The 12426-nt window shown below is 43.6% G+C and overlaps 1 protein-coding gene across 1 annotated transcript; it reads right to left on the bottom strand.

The window, feature by feature from the left end:
* Positions 1–18: 18 nt before the first annotated feature.
* LOC139558888 (testis-specific serine/threonine-protein kinase 5-like) lies at positions 19–7414 on the bottom strand. The gene is made up of 6 exons (XM_071374401.1): positions 7208–7414; positions 6853–6960; positions 4470–4664; positions 3015–3159; positions 2531–2710; positions 19–410 (listed from the first exon to the last, which is right to left on the bottom strand). Exons 1-6 carry the CDS (start codon positions 7412–7414, stop codon positions 19–21), a joined length of 1227 nt encoding a protein of 408 aa, XP_071230502.1.
* Between the last annotated feature and the right edge of the window lie 5012 nt (positions 7415–12426).

Raw genomic sequence — 12426 nt, 5'->3', positions numbered from 1 at the left:
ACCGAGGAGTAGAACACCTCAGAAGGTGGTTGGGGGTGCGGCTGCTGTCAGCTTGCCTGAGGGGCTATGCAGCTGCCTGTTGGCCGAGCCAGGCTTCCTGAAGTTGGGGAGGTTGTGGAAGGGCTTTGGGGCGAAGGGCGGCCGGGGCCGGGTCACGAAGAGACGGTTGGTGTTGGTGCTCTGGCTTTGGGTGGGTCTCATCAGGAGCCGACAGGGGGACACCAAGGGGGGCTTGGGGCAGGGCGGCTCCTCTCTCTTCTCCTGTGGCGGTTCACGGCGATGGCAGCCTGCGCTGCTGGCCCCAGGGCGGTAGTGGGGGGCCACTACAGTTTGCTGGGGCCTCTCAGGCAGGCTGGTGTGTCTGAAGGATGAACGGGTGGGGGTGCCAGGGCCCGAGTGGCAGGAGCGGCCTGTTACACATCCAGTCGGCTCTGTATTTCAACATGCCAGGTAGACTGACTTTATAACACATCCAGTCGGCTCTGTATTTCAACATGCTAGGTAGACTGACTTTATAACATTTTAGTCTTGTAGAAAAGGGTTTCTAAAACTCTGTCCGGGGCCCCCGTGCACGTTTTGTTTTTTGCTTTAGCACTACACAGCCGATTCAAATAATCAAAGCTTGATGCCCAAGGCGGGTCCCAGGACCGAGTTTGCGAAGGAGCAATTAGGGTTGAGTGCCTTGCTCAAGGGCACAGTGACAGATTTTTCACCTAGTCGGCTCGGGGATTCAAACCAGTGACCTTTCGGTTACTAGCCCATGTTCTTAACCGCTAGGCTACCTGCTGAAGCTGGTTTATATAGACAAAGAACCGTAGTAGTAGTATTTCACATACTGCTAGATATCTACCTTACATGATGTATAATAGTAATTTACAAAAATGTCATGCCATCTAAAATAATTATGGTGTTAACTTGCTTGAAAGAACAGGACTAAGAGTCCATTCCAAATGGCATCCTATTCCCTATATAGTGCACTACCTTTGACCAGAGGCCTTAGGGAAGTAGTGCACTACAGTGGCAAGAAAAGTATGTGAACCCTTTGTATTTCTGCATAAACTGGTCATAAAATTAGATCTGATCTTCATCTAAGTCACAACAACAGGCACACAGTCTGCTTAAACTAATAACACACACGATTGTATTTTTGGATAAAGTATGTGAACCCCGAGGCTAATGACTTAGCTGTCAGGAGTCAGCTAACCTGGAGTACAATCATTGAGATGAGATTGGAGATGTTGATTAGAGCTGCCTTGCCCTATAAAAAACACTCACAAAATTTCAGTTTGCTATTCACAAGAAGCATTGCCTGATGAGAACCATGCCTTGAACAAAATAAATCTCAGAAGACCCAAGATTAAGAATTGTTGACTTGCATAAAGCTAAAAATGGTTACAAAAGTATCTCTAAAAGCCTTCATGTTCATCAGTCCACGGTAAGACAAATTGTCTATAAATGGAGAAAGTTCAGCACTGTTGCTACTCTCGCTAGGAGTGGCCGTCCTGCAAAGATGACTGCAAGATCACAGCGCAGAATGCTTAATAAGGTTAAGAATCTTAGAGTGTCAGCTAAAGACTTAGAAATCTCTGCAACATCTCTGACGAGTCTATGATACGTAAAACACTAAATAAGAATGGTGTTCACGGAAGAAGCCACTCCTGTCCAAAAAAAAACCCATTGCTACACGTCTGAAGTTTGCAAAAGAGCATCTGGATGTTCCACAGCGCTACTGGCAAAATATTCTGTGGACAGATGAAACTAAAGTTGAGTCGTTACGAAGGAGCACACCAACATAAAAACCTCCAACTATAAAGTATGGTGGAGGGAGCATCGTGGTTTGGAGCTGCTTTGCTGCCTCAGGGCCTGGACAGCTTGCTATCATCGACGGAAAAATGAATTGAAGTTTATCAAGACATTTTGCAGGAGAATGTAAGGCTATCTGTCCTCCAAATGAAACTCAACAGAAGCTGGGTGATGCAACAGGACAACGGCCGAAAACACAGAAGTAAATCAACAACAGAATGGCTTCAACAGAAGGAAATACGCCTTCTGGAGTGGCCCAGTCAGAGTCCTGACCTCAACCCGATTGAGATGCTGTGGCATGACCTCAAGAGAGCAGTTCACACCAGACATTACAAGAATATTGCTGAACTGAAACAGTTTTGTAAAGAGGAATGGTCCAAAATTCCTCCTGACCGTCTGATCCGCAACTACAGAAAACGTTTGATTGAGGTTATTGCTGCCAAAGTAGGGTCAACCAGTTATTAAAACCAAGGGTTCACATACTTTTTCCACCCTGCACTGTGAATGTTTACACAGTGTGTTCAATAAAGACGTGAAAACATATAATTGTTTGTGTGTTATTAGTTTAAGCAGACTGTCTATTGTTGTGACTTTGATGAAGATCAGATCAAATGTTATGACCAATTTATGCAGAAGTCCAGGTAATTCCAAAGGGTTCACAATTTTTCTTGCCACTGTATATAGAAAATAGGGCACCATTTATGGAGTGACAGAGGGAACATCTCACCGTCTTTAAGCTTCTTGTCCAGGGCTTTGTTCTTGTGGGTGATGTCGCTCCTGGTGGCACGCAGCTTGTAGAGCAGGCCGGTCGTGGATGGCATCATCCACTGGTGTGTGTTGACCTGGTCCAGGGGCAGGCGGGCAGCGGGCTGCCACTCTAACAGCTTCTTAATCAGGTCCTGGCAGCCTGGAGGGGCACAGACAGCCAGGGAACATTAGGACTGGATCTTTTTATGTCAAAAGTATTTTTATTGACTTTAAATGAATACACATGTCAACAAGTAAAGACAGGCACACATCCCCCCCAAAGAATCCACTTTGTATTACTATTGTTCTATAATAATCATACAGATGCACATTTCAGAAATTGATGAAGGCATTTATTTTTTTGAAGCTGGGCTGGAATGCGTTTGGGTACGCTTTCTTTCCAAGGCAAACCGTTTTGCTTTATGCTTTATGACTATGGCCCCTGTTCATTGCTGGCAGAATACCTGAAGAAACTGGGTGGTGGAACGGCAGCTCTTTCCTGATGAGTTGGACCAGTTTGCGTGGGTGCTTCTCATGGTAGGGCAGCTTCCCTGTGACCATGGCATACAGAATCACCCCTCTGGAGATGGAGGGGAGAGACACGGCCAACTTCCAGTACACAGAAGACACAGTTGTGTTCAAAACTATCACAGTTGGGATATGTGATGCCCCCTTGACAGTGTGATTTATTGATAACATGACTGTCAGTTTATACAGTAAGCAATTAGTATGCAGATGCACTTGGACCAATGAGAAAAGTTGTTCTGTAGAAGTTGTGGAATGAAACTCATATAGCTATTTAATGAAGTGTGAGACTTGTGTCGAGGTTGTGTCCCAAATGACTCCCTAATCCATATAGTGCACTACTTTATACCAGGGCCCATGGTCAAAAGCAGAGCACTAAATAGGGAATAGGGTGCCATTTTGGATGGAATGTGTGTCTGATGACTCACAGGCTCCACAGGTCAGCTTGTTCTCCGTTGTATTTGCGAGACAGTAGGATCTCTGGGGCAGTGTAGGCCACGGAACCACAGAAGGTGTTCATCAGAGCACTCCTGTCTGTGTAGTGGTTGGCAAAGCCAAAGTCTGCCAGGCACAGCGCGCACACACACACACACACACACACACACACACACACAGAGTCAGTGATGCACATGGTTTTACCATAGGCTAGATTTAAAAAACCTGTCTGGTGAGGTGGTTATTGGAGTGCATGGTTATTTTACCAGTCAATTTCACAAATCCTTGCTCGTCCAACAGTATGTTTTCACATTTCAGGTCTCTGAACAGGAAAAGGACATCGTCATGGTGAATGCAAGACATATTGACATTACCTGCAACAGTGCTTGATGACCTGTGTTTGGTTGCTGTGGTATTACCTGTAAACTACGATATGTGATTGTTGTAGCAGTCATGCACTATGTGGTTGTTATGGCAGACAGTGAGGTGTTACCTGTGTACTATGTGGTTGTTATGGCAGACAGTGAGGTGTTACCTGTGTACTATGTGGTTGTTGTGACAGTGAGGTGTTACCTGTGTACTATGTGGTTGTTATGGCAGACAGTGAGGTGTTACCTGTGTACTATGTGGTTGTTATGGCAGACAGTGAGGTGTTATCTGTGTACTATGTGGTTGTTATGGCAGACAGTGAGGTGTTACCTGTGTACTATGTGGTTGTTATGGCAGACAGTGAGGTGTTACCTGTGTACTATGTGGTTGTTATGGCAGACAGTGAGGTGTTACCTGTGTACTATGTGGTTGTTATGGCAGACAGTGAGGTGTTACCTGTGTACTATGTGGTTGTTATGGCAGACAGTGAGGTGTTGCCTGTGTACTATGTGGTTGTTATGGCAGACAGTGAGGTGTTGCCTGTGTACTATGTGGTTGTTATGGCAGACAGTGAGGTGTTACCTGTGTACTATGTGGTTGTTGTGACAGTGCATGACAGCATTGACTATCTGTTTGAAGAGCCTGCGAGCCTCCTCTTCACTGAGGCCCGGGCTGCCCTTGCTATGGGACACGGCGTTGATGTGTTCTAAAAGGTCTCCTCTCAGAGCCAGCTCCAGAATCAGATAGAACCGCTTCAGTGAACGGAACATGTCATACAGCTGGACCTGTTCAAAAGTAGAGTACCCACCACATAAATATAATCTATTTACCTAATGATTCTATTTCTATGGTACACATTCTATGGTACACACTCTGGATGCAGGTGCATGCTTGACATCACATCAAAACGTTCTTGCAAAACCATTTAGGTGTCTAAGGGCCAGTTTCCCAGAGCCAGATTAGGCCTATTCCTGGACTAAAAGGCATGTTCAATGGAGATACTCAACTAGTCTAAAGAAGGACAGTTTTATTGCTTCTTTAATCTGGACAACAGTTTTCAGCTGTGCTAACACAATTGCAAAAGGGTTTTCTAATGATCAATTAACCTTTTAAAATGATCAACTTGGATTAGCTAACACAACGTGCCTTTGGAACACAGGAGTGATGGTTGCTGATAATGGGCCTCTGCACCCCTATGTAGATATTCCATAAAAAATCTGCCGTTTCCAGCTACAATAGTCATTTACAACATTAACAATGTCTGCACTGTATTTTCGATCAATTTGATGTTATTTAATGGACAAAAAATTTGCTTTTCTTTCAAAAACAAGGACATTTCTAAGTGACCCCAAACTTTTGAATGGTAATGTACAGTATCAGTCAAAAGTTTGGACACATCTAATCATTCAAGGATTTTTCTTTATTTTTACTATTTTCTACATTGTAGAATAATAGTGAAGACATCAACACTATGAAATAACACATATGGAATCATGTAGTAACCGAATAAGTGCTAAACAAATCAAAATGTATTTTAGATTCTTCAAAGTAGCCACCCTTTGCCTTGATGACAGCTTTGCACACTCTTGGCATTCTCTCAACCAGCTTCACCTGGAATGCTTTTCCAACAGTCTTGAAGGAGTTCCCACATTTGCTGAGCACTTGTTGGCTGCTTTTCCTTCACTCTGCGGTCCAACTCATCCCAAACCATCTCAATTGGGTTGAGGTCGGGTGATTGTGGAGGCCAGGTCATCTGATCCATCACTCTTCTTCTTGGTCAAATAGCCCTTACACAGCCTGGAGATGTGTTGGGTGATTGTCCTGTTGAAAAACAAATGATAGTCCCACTAAGCACAAACCAGGTGGGATGGCGCATCGCTGCAGAATGCTGTGGTAGCCATGCTGGTTAAGTGTGCCTTGAATTCTAAATAAATCAAAGACAGTGTCACCAGTATAGCACCATCATACCTCCTCCTCCATGCTTCACGGTGGGAACCACACAAGCGGAGATCATCTGTTCACCTACTCTGCGTCTCACAAAGACACAGCGGTTGGAACCAAAAATCGCACATTTGGATTCATCAGACCAAAGGACAGATTTCCAGTGGTCTAATGTCCATTGCTCATGTTTCTTGGCCCCAGCAAGTCTCTTCTTCATATTGGTGTCCTTTAGTAGTGGTTTCTTTGCAGCAATTCGACCCACACAGTCTCCTCTGAACAATTGATGTTGAGATTTGTTTGCTACTTGAACTCTGTGAAGCATTTATTTGGCCTGCAATTTCTGAGGCTGGCAACTCTAATGAACTTATCCTCTGCAGCAGAGGTAACTCCGGGTCCTCCTCTCCTGTGGCAGTCCTCATGAGAGCCAGTTTCATCATAGCGCTTGATGTTTTTTGCAACTGCACTTAAAGAAATGTTCAAAGTTCTTGATATTTTCCGCATTGATTGACCTTCATGTCTTAATGTAATGATGGACTGTCACTTCTCTTTGCTTATTTGAGCTGTTCTTGTCATAATATGGATTTGGTATTTTACCAAATAGGGTTATCTTCTGTATACCACCCCTACCTTGTCACAACACAACTGATTAACTGAAACGCATTAAGAAGGAAAGAAATTCCACAAATGAACTTTTAACAAGGCCCACCTGTTAATTGAAATGCATTCCAGGTGACTACCTCATGACGCTGGTTGAGAGAATGCCAATAGTGTGCAAATCTGTCATCAAGGCAAAGGGTGGCTACTTTGAAGAATCTCAAATATAAAATATATGTAGATTTGTTTAACACTTTTTTGGTTACTACATTATTCCATATGTGCTATTTCATAGGTTTGATGTCTTCACTATTATTCTACAATGTAGAAAATAGTAAAAATAAAGAAAAACCCTTGAATGAGTAGGTGTCCATACTTTTGAATGGTAATGCATATCAATCTGAAGTTTTTGGTGTTTGATACCTTAACAACACTCACCACCCCTGGGTGTCTGTACGTGGCGTTCAGAGCATATATCTCTCTGTGTAGGAATTTCTTGGAGTATTCTAGGGGAGCCTCGTTGATAGAGATGATTTTGATAGCCACCTGAACAATTTATGGTTGTATGGGTGAATGTCCTCATCCACACAGTTCATAAAGATTACAGCAAGGTTGTTATTAAAGTGTCACTGCAGTGCTAGTCTTAGCTAGATACTATTGTTATAACACATGTCCAGCAAATATAAGGTTTGGATATAAAAAAGTGCTAATGTTATGCACATTAAATGAAGTTGAGAATGCCTTTTAAAATGATTTACCGTGGTAACAATGTGGTAGAAAAACAGTACTTTACCATATTGTGGTTCTTGCTCCTCAGGTCATTGGCCAGCTTGTAGTTCTTACTGATCTTATTTGGGGTAGCGTACCCCAGGTAGACCTTGGAGAAAGCACCTGTTCCAATCTTCTTGCCAGAGAGAAGGTAGCCATTCTCTCGACACTCTATGGTCCTCTCATGAAGCGACTTCCCAGAGTCCTTTACTCTCGTGCCAGTTGCACTCATACTAAAGTACAGTATATAACTTCAATCCACTTGTTCTCCTAATGGCTGCATCTCTTTTCCTGTGCATCTCAGATTATGCTCCCTATTAAATCATTTTATGCATGACAGATATTTGATATTCATCTTTGTAATTTTTTGCTATAACCACGCCCACACAAAAGGTGTGAACTGTCTGAAATGATGACAATGCATTTGGAACCTTCTCCATGGCAACATGAATGTTACAGTACAAACAAATTCTAAAATATAATGTTGAGGGGGTTCTCTTTGCTTTTACATGAATGGAACCCTTTGCTAATAATCGATTGTTCCACTCTTACATGCTGGAGTATAATATTTTGTAGCTCATAACTCCTTGCTCTAGCTGCAGTACTGTAGGCATTTAGTCAGGCTATAACAGTGCATTCAGTGCTTCACAACTCCACATATTTTCCTTCCACGAATCATCTCATACTCTAAGCCAAAGTTGAGCTAAATAGAGGGATGATTTCAAATTGTATTAATCAAACTTAGACAAGTCTGGCCAGAGGGGCGAGCGATGACTTGTGAGACCAGCTCATTAGGAATGCATGACAATAGGAAAACATGGGCAATGGCCCAAATGGCACCCTATTCCCTTTTTAGTGCACTACTTTTATCCAGGGACCATTGGGCTCTGGTCAAAAGAAGCTGCCATTTGGGACATCGCCCATGGCCCTGGCCCAGATTAATACAGGGCTGAAAACAATTAAGGAGTCTATTAAATTGACTTAGTTATTCCTGCTGGAGAGCCCAGCTTGAGGAAGAGACACTTCATAAGTGTAAGTGATATATCAATAGCTCATGGCTCAACATCCAGGCCAATTTAGTTTCAGCACTGCATACTTGGGCCAAGGAGAGATAGTTGTTCTAGCTTAAGTGATACTGGGCCATAATGCATTAGCCTTTTATTTTGTATAATTGCTTAGATGAATACTGATTTGCATACGGCCTAGCAAGTAAAATGGAAAAGAAACTGAGGTGAGGATTCCACTCAACAAACTACTCTCTCAGATTGTATTTATACAACCTACCTTTGCCAAGGCACTATACTATTTTAAACTTCTATGATATATCTACAATACACATTTATTTATCTTTTTTGACTGCTCTGCAATAACGTTCACAGACATAAAAGGAGTCAGTGTTTTTAGCCATTGGTTGTAATATGTCACCCTCTTGTGGACATCTACGAAGGTATTTTATCTTACCGGTGTGTATTTGCTTGACCCCAACTACAAGCTTGAAGTAAAAAAAACATTCCACCTGAGATATATGAAGGATTAGTTTGAATAATATCAGCACATTCTCCAGGTTCATGGAATCTACCTCAAAGGTCTATAGTAGATAATATAGTGCTGTGCTTCCTCTCTGAAGCACTCTAAATATGGCACCTATCATAGTAAAAACATTTAATATTTCCACTAGGGCTTTGCTTGACTACCAGAGGACTCTGAACACCTCAATCCTACTAGGGTCTCATCCGGAAGAGCGTAGGCGGTAGGGTTCGTCCCAAATGGAACCGTATTCCCTATACAGTGCATTTGGAAAGTATTCAGACCCCTTAAATTTTGTTACATTACAGCCTTATTCTAAAATGTAATGAATAGGTTTTTCCCCCTCGTCAATCTACACACAATACCTCATAATAACAAAGCAAAAACAGGTCGTTAGACATTTTTGCCAATTTACGGCAATATACCATTTACATAAGTATTCAAACCATTTACTCAGTACTTTGCTGAAGCACCTTTGGCAGCGATTACAGCCTTGAGTCTTCTTGGGTATGACACTACAAGCTTGGCACACCTGTATTTGGGGAGTTTCTCCCATTCTTCTCTACAGATCCTCTCAAGCTCTGTCAGGTTGGATGGGGAGCGTCGCTGCACAGCTATTTTCAGGTCTCTCCAGAGATGTTTGATCGGGTTCAAGTCCGGGCTCTGGCTGGGCCACTCAAGGACATTCAGAGACTTGTCCAGAAGCCGCTCCTGCGTTGACTTGGTTGTGTGCTTAGCGTTGTTGTCCTGTTGGAAGGGGAACCTTTGCCCCAGTCTGAGGTCCTGAGCGCTCTGGAGCAGGTTTTCATCAAGGATCTCTCTGTACTTGGCTCCGTTCATCTTTCCCTCAATCCTGACTGGTCTCCCAGTCCCTGCCGCTGAAAAACATCCTCACAGCATGCTTCACCGTACGGATGGTGCCAGGTTTCCTCCAGACATGACGCTTGGCATTCAGGGAAAAGAGTTCAATCTTGGTTTCATCAGACCAGAGAATCCTGTTTCTCATGGTCTGAGAGTCCTTTAGGTGCCTTTTGGCAAACTCCAAGCGGGCTCTCATGTGCCTTTTACAGAGGAGTGCCTTCCGTCTGGTCACTCCACCATAAAGGCATGATTTGCGGAGCGCTGCAAGGATGGTTGTCCTTCTGGAAGGTTCTCCCATCTAAACAGAGGAACTCTGGGTTCTTGGTCACCTCCCTGGCCAAGGCCCTTCTCCAATGATTGTTCAGTTTGGCCGTGCGGCCAGCTCTAGGAAGATTCTTGGTGGTTCCAAATTTCTTCCATTTGAGAATGATGGAGGCCACTGTGTTCTTGGGGACATTCAACGCTGCAGACATGTTTTGATACCCTTCCCCAGATCTGTGCCTTGGCACAATCCTGTCTCGGAGCTCTACAGACAATACCTTCGACCTCATGGCTTGGTTTTTGCTCTGACATGCACTGTCAACTGTGGGACCTTTATATAGACAGGTGTGTGCCTTTCCAAATCATGTCCAATCAATTGAATTTACCACAGGTGAACTCCAATCAAGTTGTAGAAACAAGTCTCATAGCAAAGGGTCTGAATAAGTAAGGTATTTCTGTTATTTATTTTGCAAAAATGATTAAAAACCTGTTTTCACTTTGTCATAATGGATTAATGTGTGTAGATTGATGAGGAAAAGGCTGTAACATAATGTGGAGAAAGGGAAGGGGTCTGAATACTTTCCGAGTGCACTACTTCTGAACAGGGCCCGCAGGGTGCCATTTGAAACGCAACCATAGACAAGGAAGGAGAGCCGCAAAACTCTCCTTTCACCATTGCTCTCCACACCTATTTCTCTTGGCTTCTGCAGGAGCTGGAAATGACACTTTCTACTGTACTTAGTAGTACCCTGGTTCACTTTGGAGCTTTAATTGTTGAAACTGATGACCAGGAAGTAAATATTGGGCTTGATCCGCTAATAGCACATTGACCATCACCTGAACGTTAATGCTCTCCGAACGAACTTGAAACCTTGAGAGAGGCTGGATTCCAGGAGAGAGACTGGTCGGACTCTTTGGCTTTGATGACATAAGTGTTCATCATCATATGTGAACAGAAAGCGGTGTGAAATTCGATATTGAACTATGTGTATCTAGTACGAACAGAACGCACTGAGTCTGCATGTATCATGCTACTTTATTCTGTTTAGCGTTTTTCATTACAAAGAGAATCTCAAAAACGCCTTAATATCAAAACTAAAGCAACTGTGGGTTCTAGCAGTGGCAGGTCTTCACTTAGGCGATGGTCTTCCACAACTGAAAGGATGTTGAGGCAGTTCAGAATGCCAGGAGTTGTGAAAGGAGTGTCAATGGAATAATTAGGGGTTTTCCTGACCTCGTGAGCTGACCAACAACAACTCTGGGACTCAGTTACATGCTTCAACTAGGGCCCAGAGTGTTTCAGTAACATGCTTCAACTAGGGCCCAGAGTGTTTCAGTAACATGCTTCAACTAGGGCCCAGAGTGTTTCAGTAACATGCTTCAACTAGGGCCCAGAGTGTTTCAGTCACAGGCTTCAACTAGGGCCCAGAGTGTTTCAGTCACAGGCTTCAACTAGGGCCCAGAGTGTTTCAGTCACAGGCTTCAACTAGGGCCCTGGGTGTTGCCAACTCCTTCCTATATTTGTGATTCCTTCTTGATTAAAGAAAACGGACATTTGTTTCACACATTAATCACCAACACTATTAGGTTTTTGTGGGGACCCATTTTGTGCAGCCCCTGTGTTTTACAGTGAAATTGCGGTTTGATAAACTCTCCTCAACATAGGACTAAGGCTAAGCTAAGCGTAGCGTCGTAGACCAAACGTATGTGGAGATGGAACAGGTGGTAAGAGTATTATCCAGAAAGAACTTGGAAACCAGATGGACACACGCCACCGAAAACAATCTCCAGCGATTCATGCGGCAGGACAGGGTAAACGAGGAAGAATAACAAATTACATAAAGTAAGTAAAATCGGGTTACTGCTAAAATAAACGTTGAATAAGTTCAGCTTTTTTAGCTTCTTTTTCAGCGACTGGACCGTCATCCAGGTTGGTTGTGGAGGTGCAGGAGTAGTGATACTTCTGTTTTCCTTTGATTATGTGCCCCCTCCACTCCATTCCCCTCCACTCCATTCCTCTACCCTCTTCCTCCTTCCCCTCTCTCTCGCCCCCCTTCCTCCCACTGCCAAACCATGGAGGTGGAGGGGTTACCTGGAGGCAAAGCCCTTTGACAGACAGTGTGCTGCTGTTACTCAACCATACACTGTCCAGACAAGTGAAACACTAGTAGCTACCTCACTGTCACTGCTAAAAATACTTTCATACTGGCACACAGCTCTTCAGACTGAAGACGGGCGGTTTTCACTCAGTCTCCCAAACAAGAAGAGATGCTGCCTGCCCTGCCCACAGCCTGAGAGACCTGGCCTGCATCTGAAATGCCATTTCAATACCATTTTCATTTTTCAAATGTCATTTCAGACAAGTCAAAAGTAGTAAACTATATAGGGAATAGCATGCCATTTTAGCTGCAGCCACAGGGAAATCCCTGAGGTGGGGCCCCGGGTTGCTCTTCCAGAGTATGTATTTCAGGGGATGGCTCGGGGGAATGAAGGTGAAACGCTCTCAAAATATTTTCACTACAAGATGAACAAACAGAGTGTATGTAATGGAGAAAAAAGCAACCTGAAAAATGAGCATGCAACTAGGTTGAACAA

This window comes from Salvelinus alpinus, chromosome 29, assembly GCF_045679555.1.
Source record: "Salvelinus alpinus chromosome 29, SLU_Salpinus.1, whole genome shotgun sequence".
Taxonomy (NCBI): Eukaryota; Metazoa; Chordata; class Actinopteri; order Salmoniformes; family Salmonidae; genus Salvelinus; species Salvelinus alpinus.
Note: the sequence above shows the minus strand (reverse complement) of the source record. Positions and strands in the feature narration are given on the sequence as shown.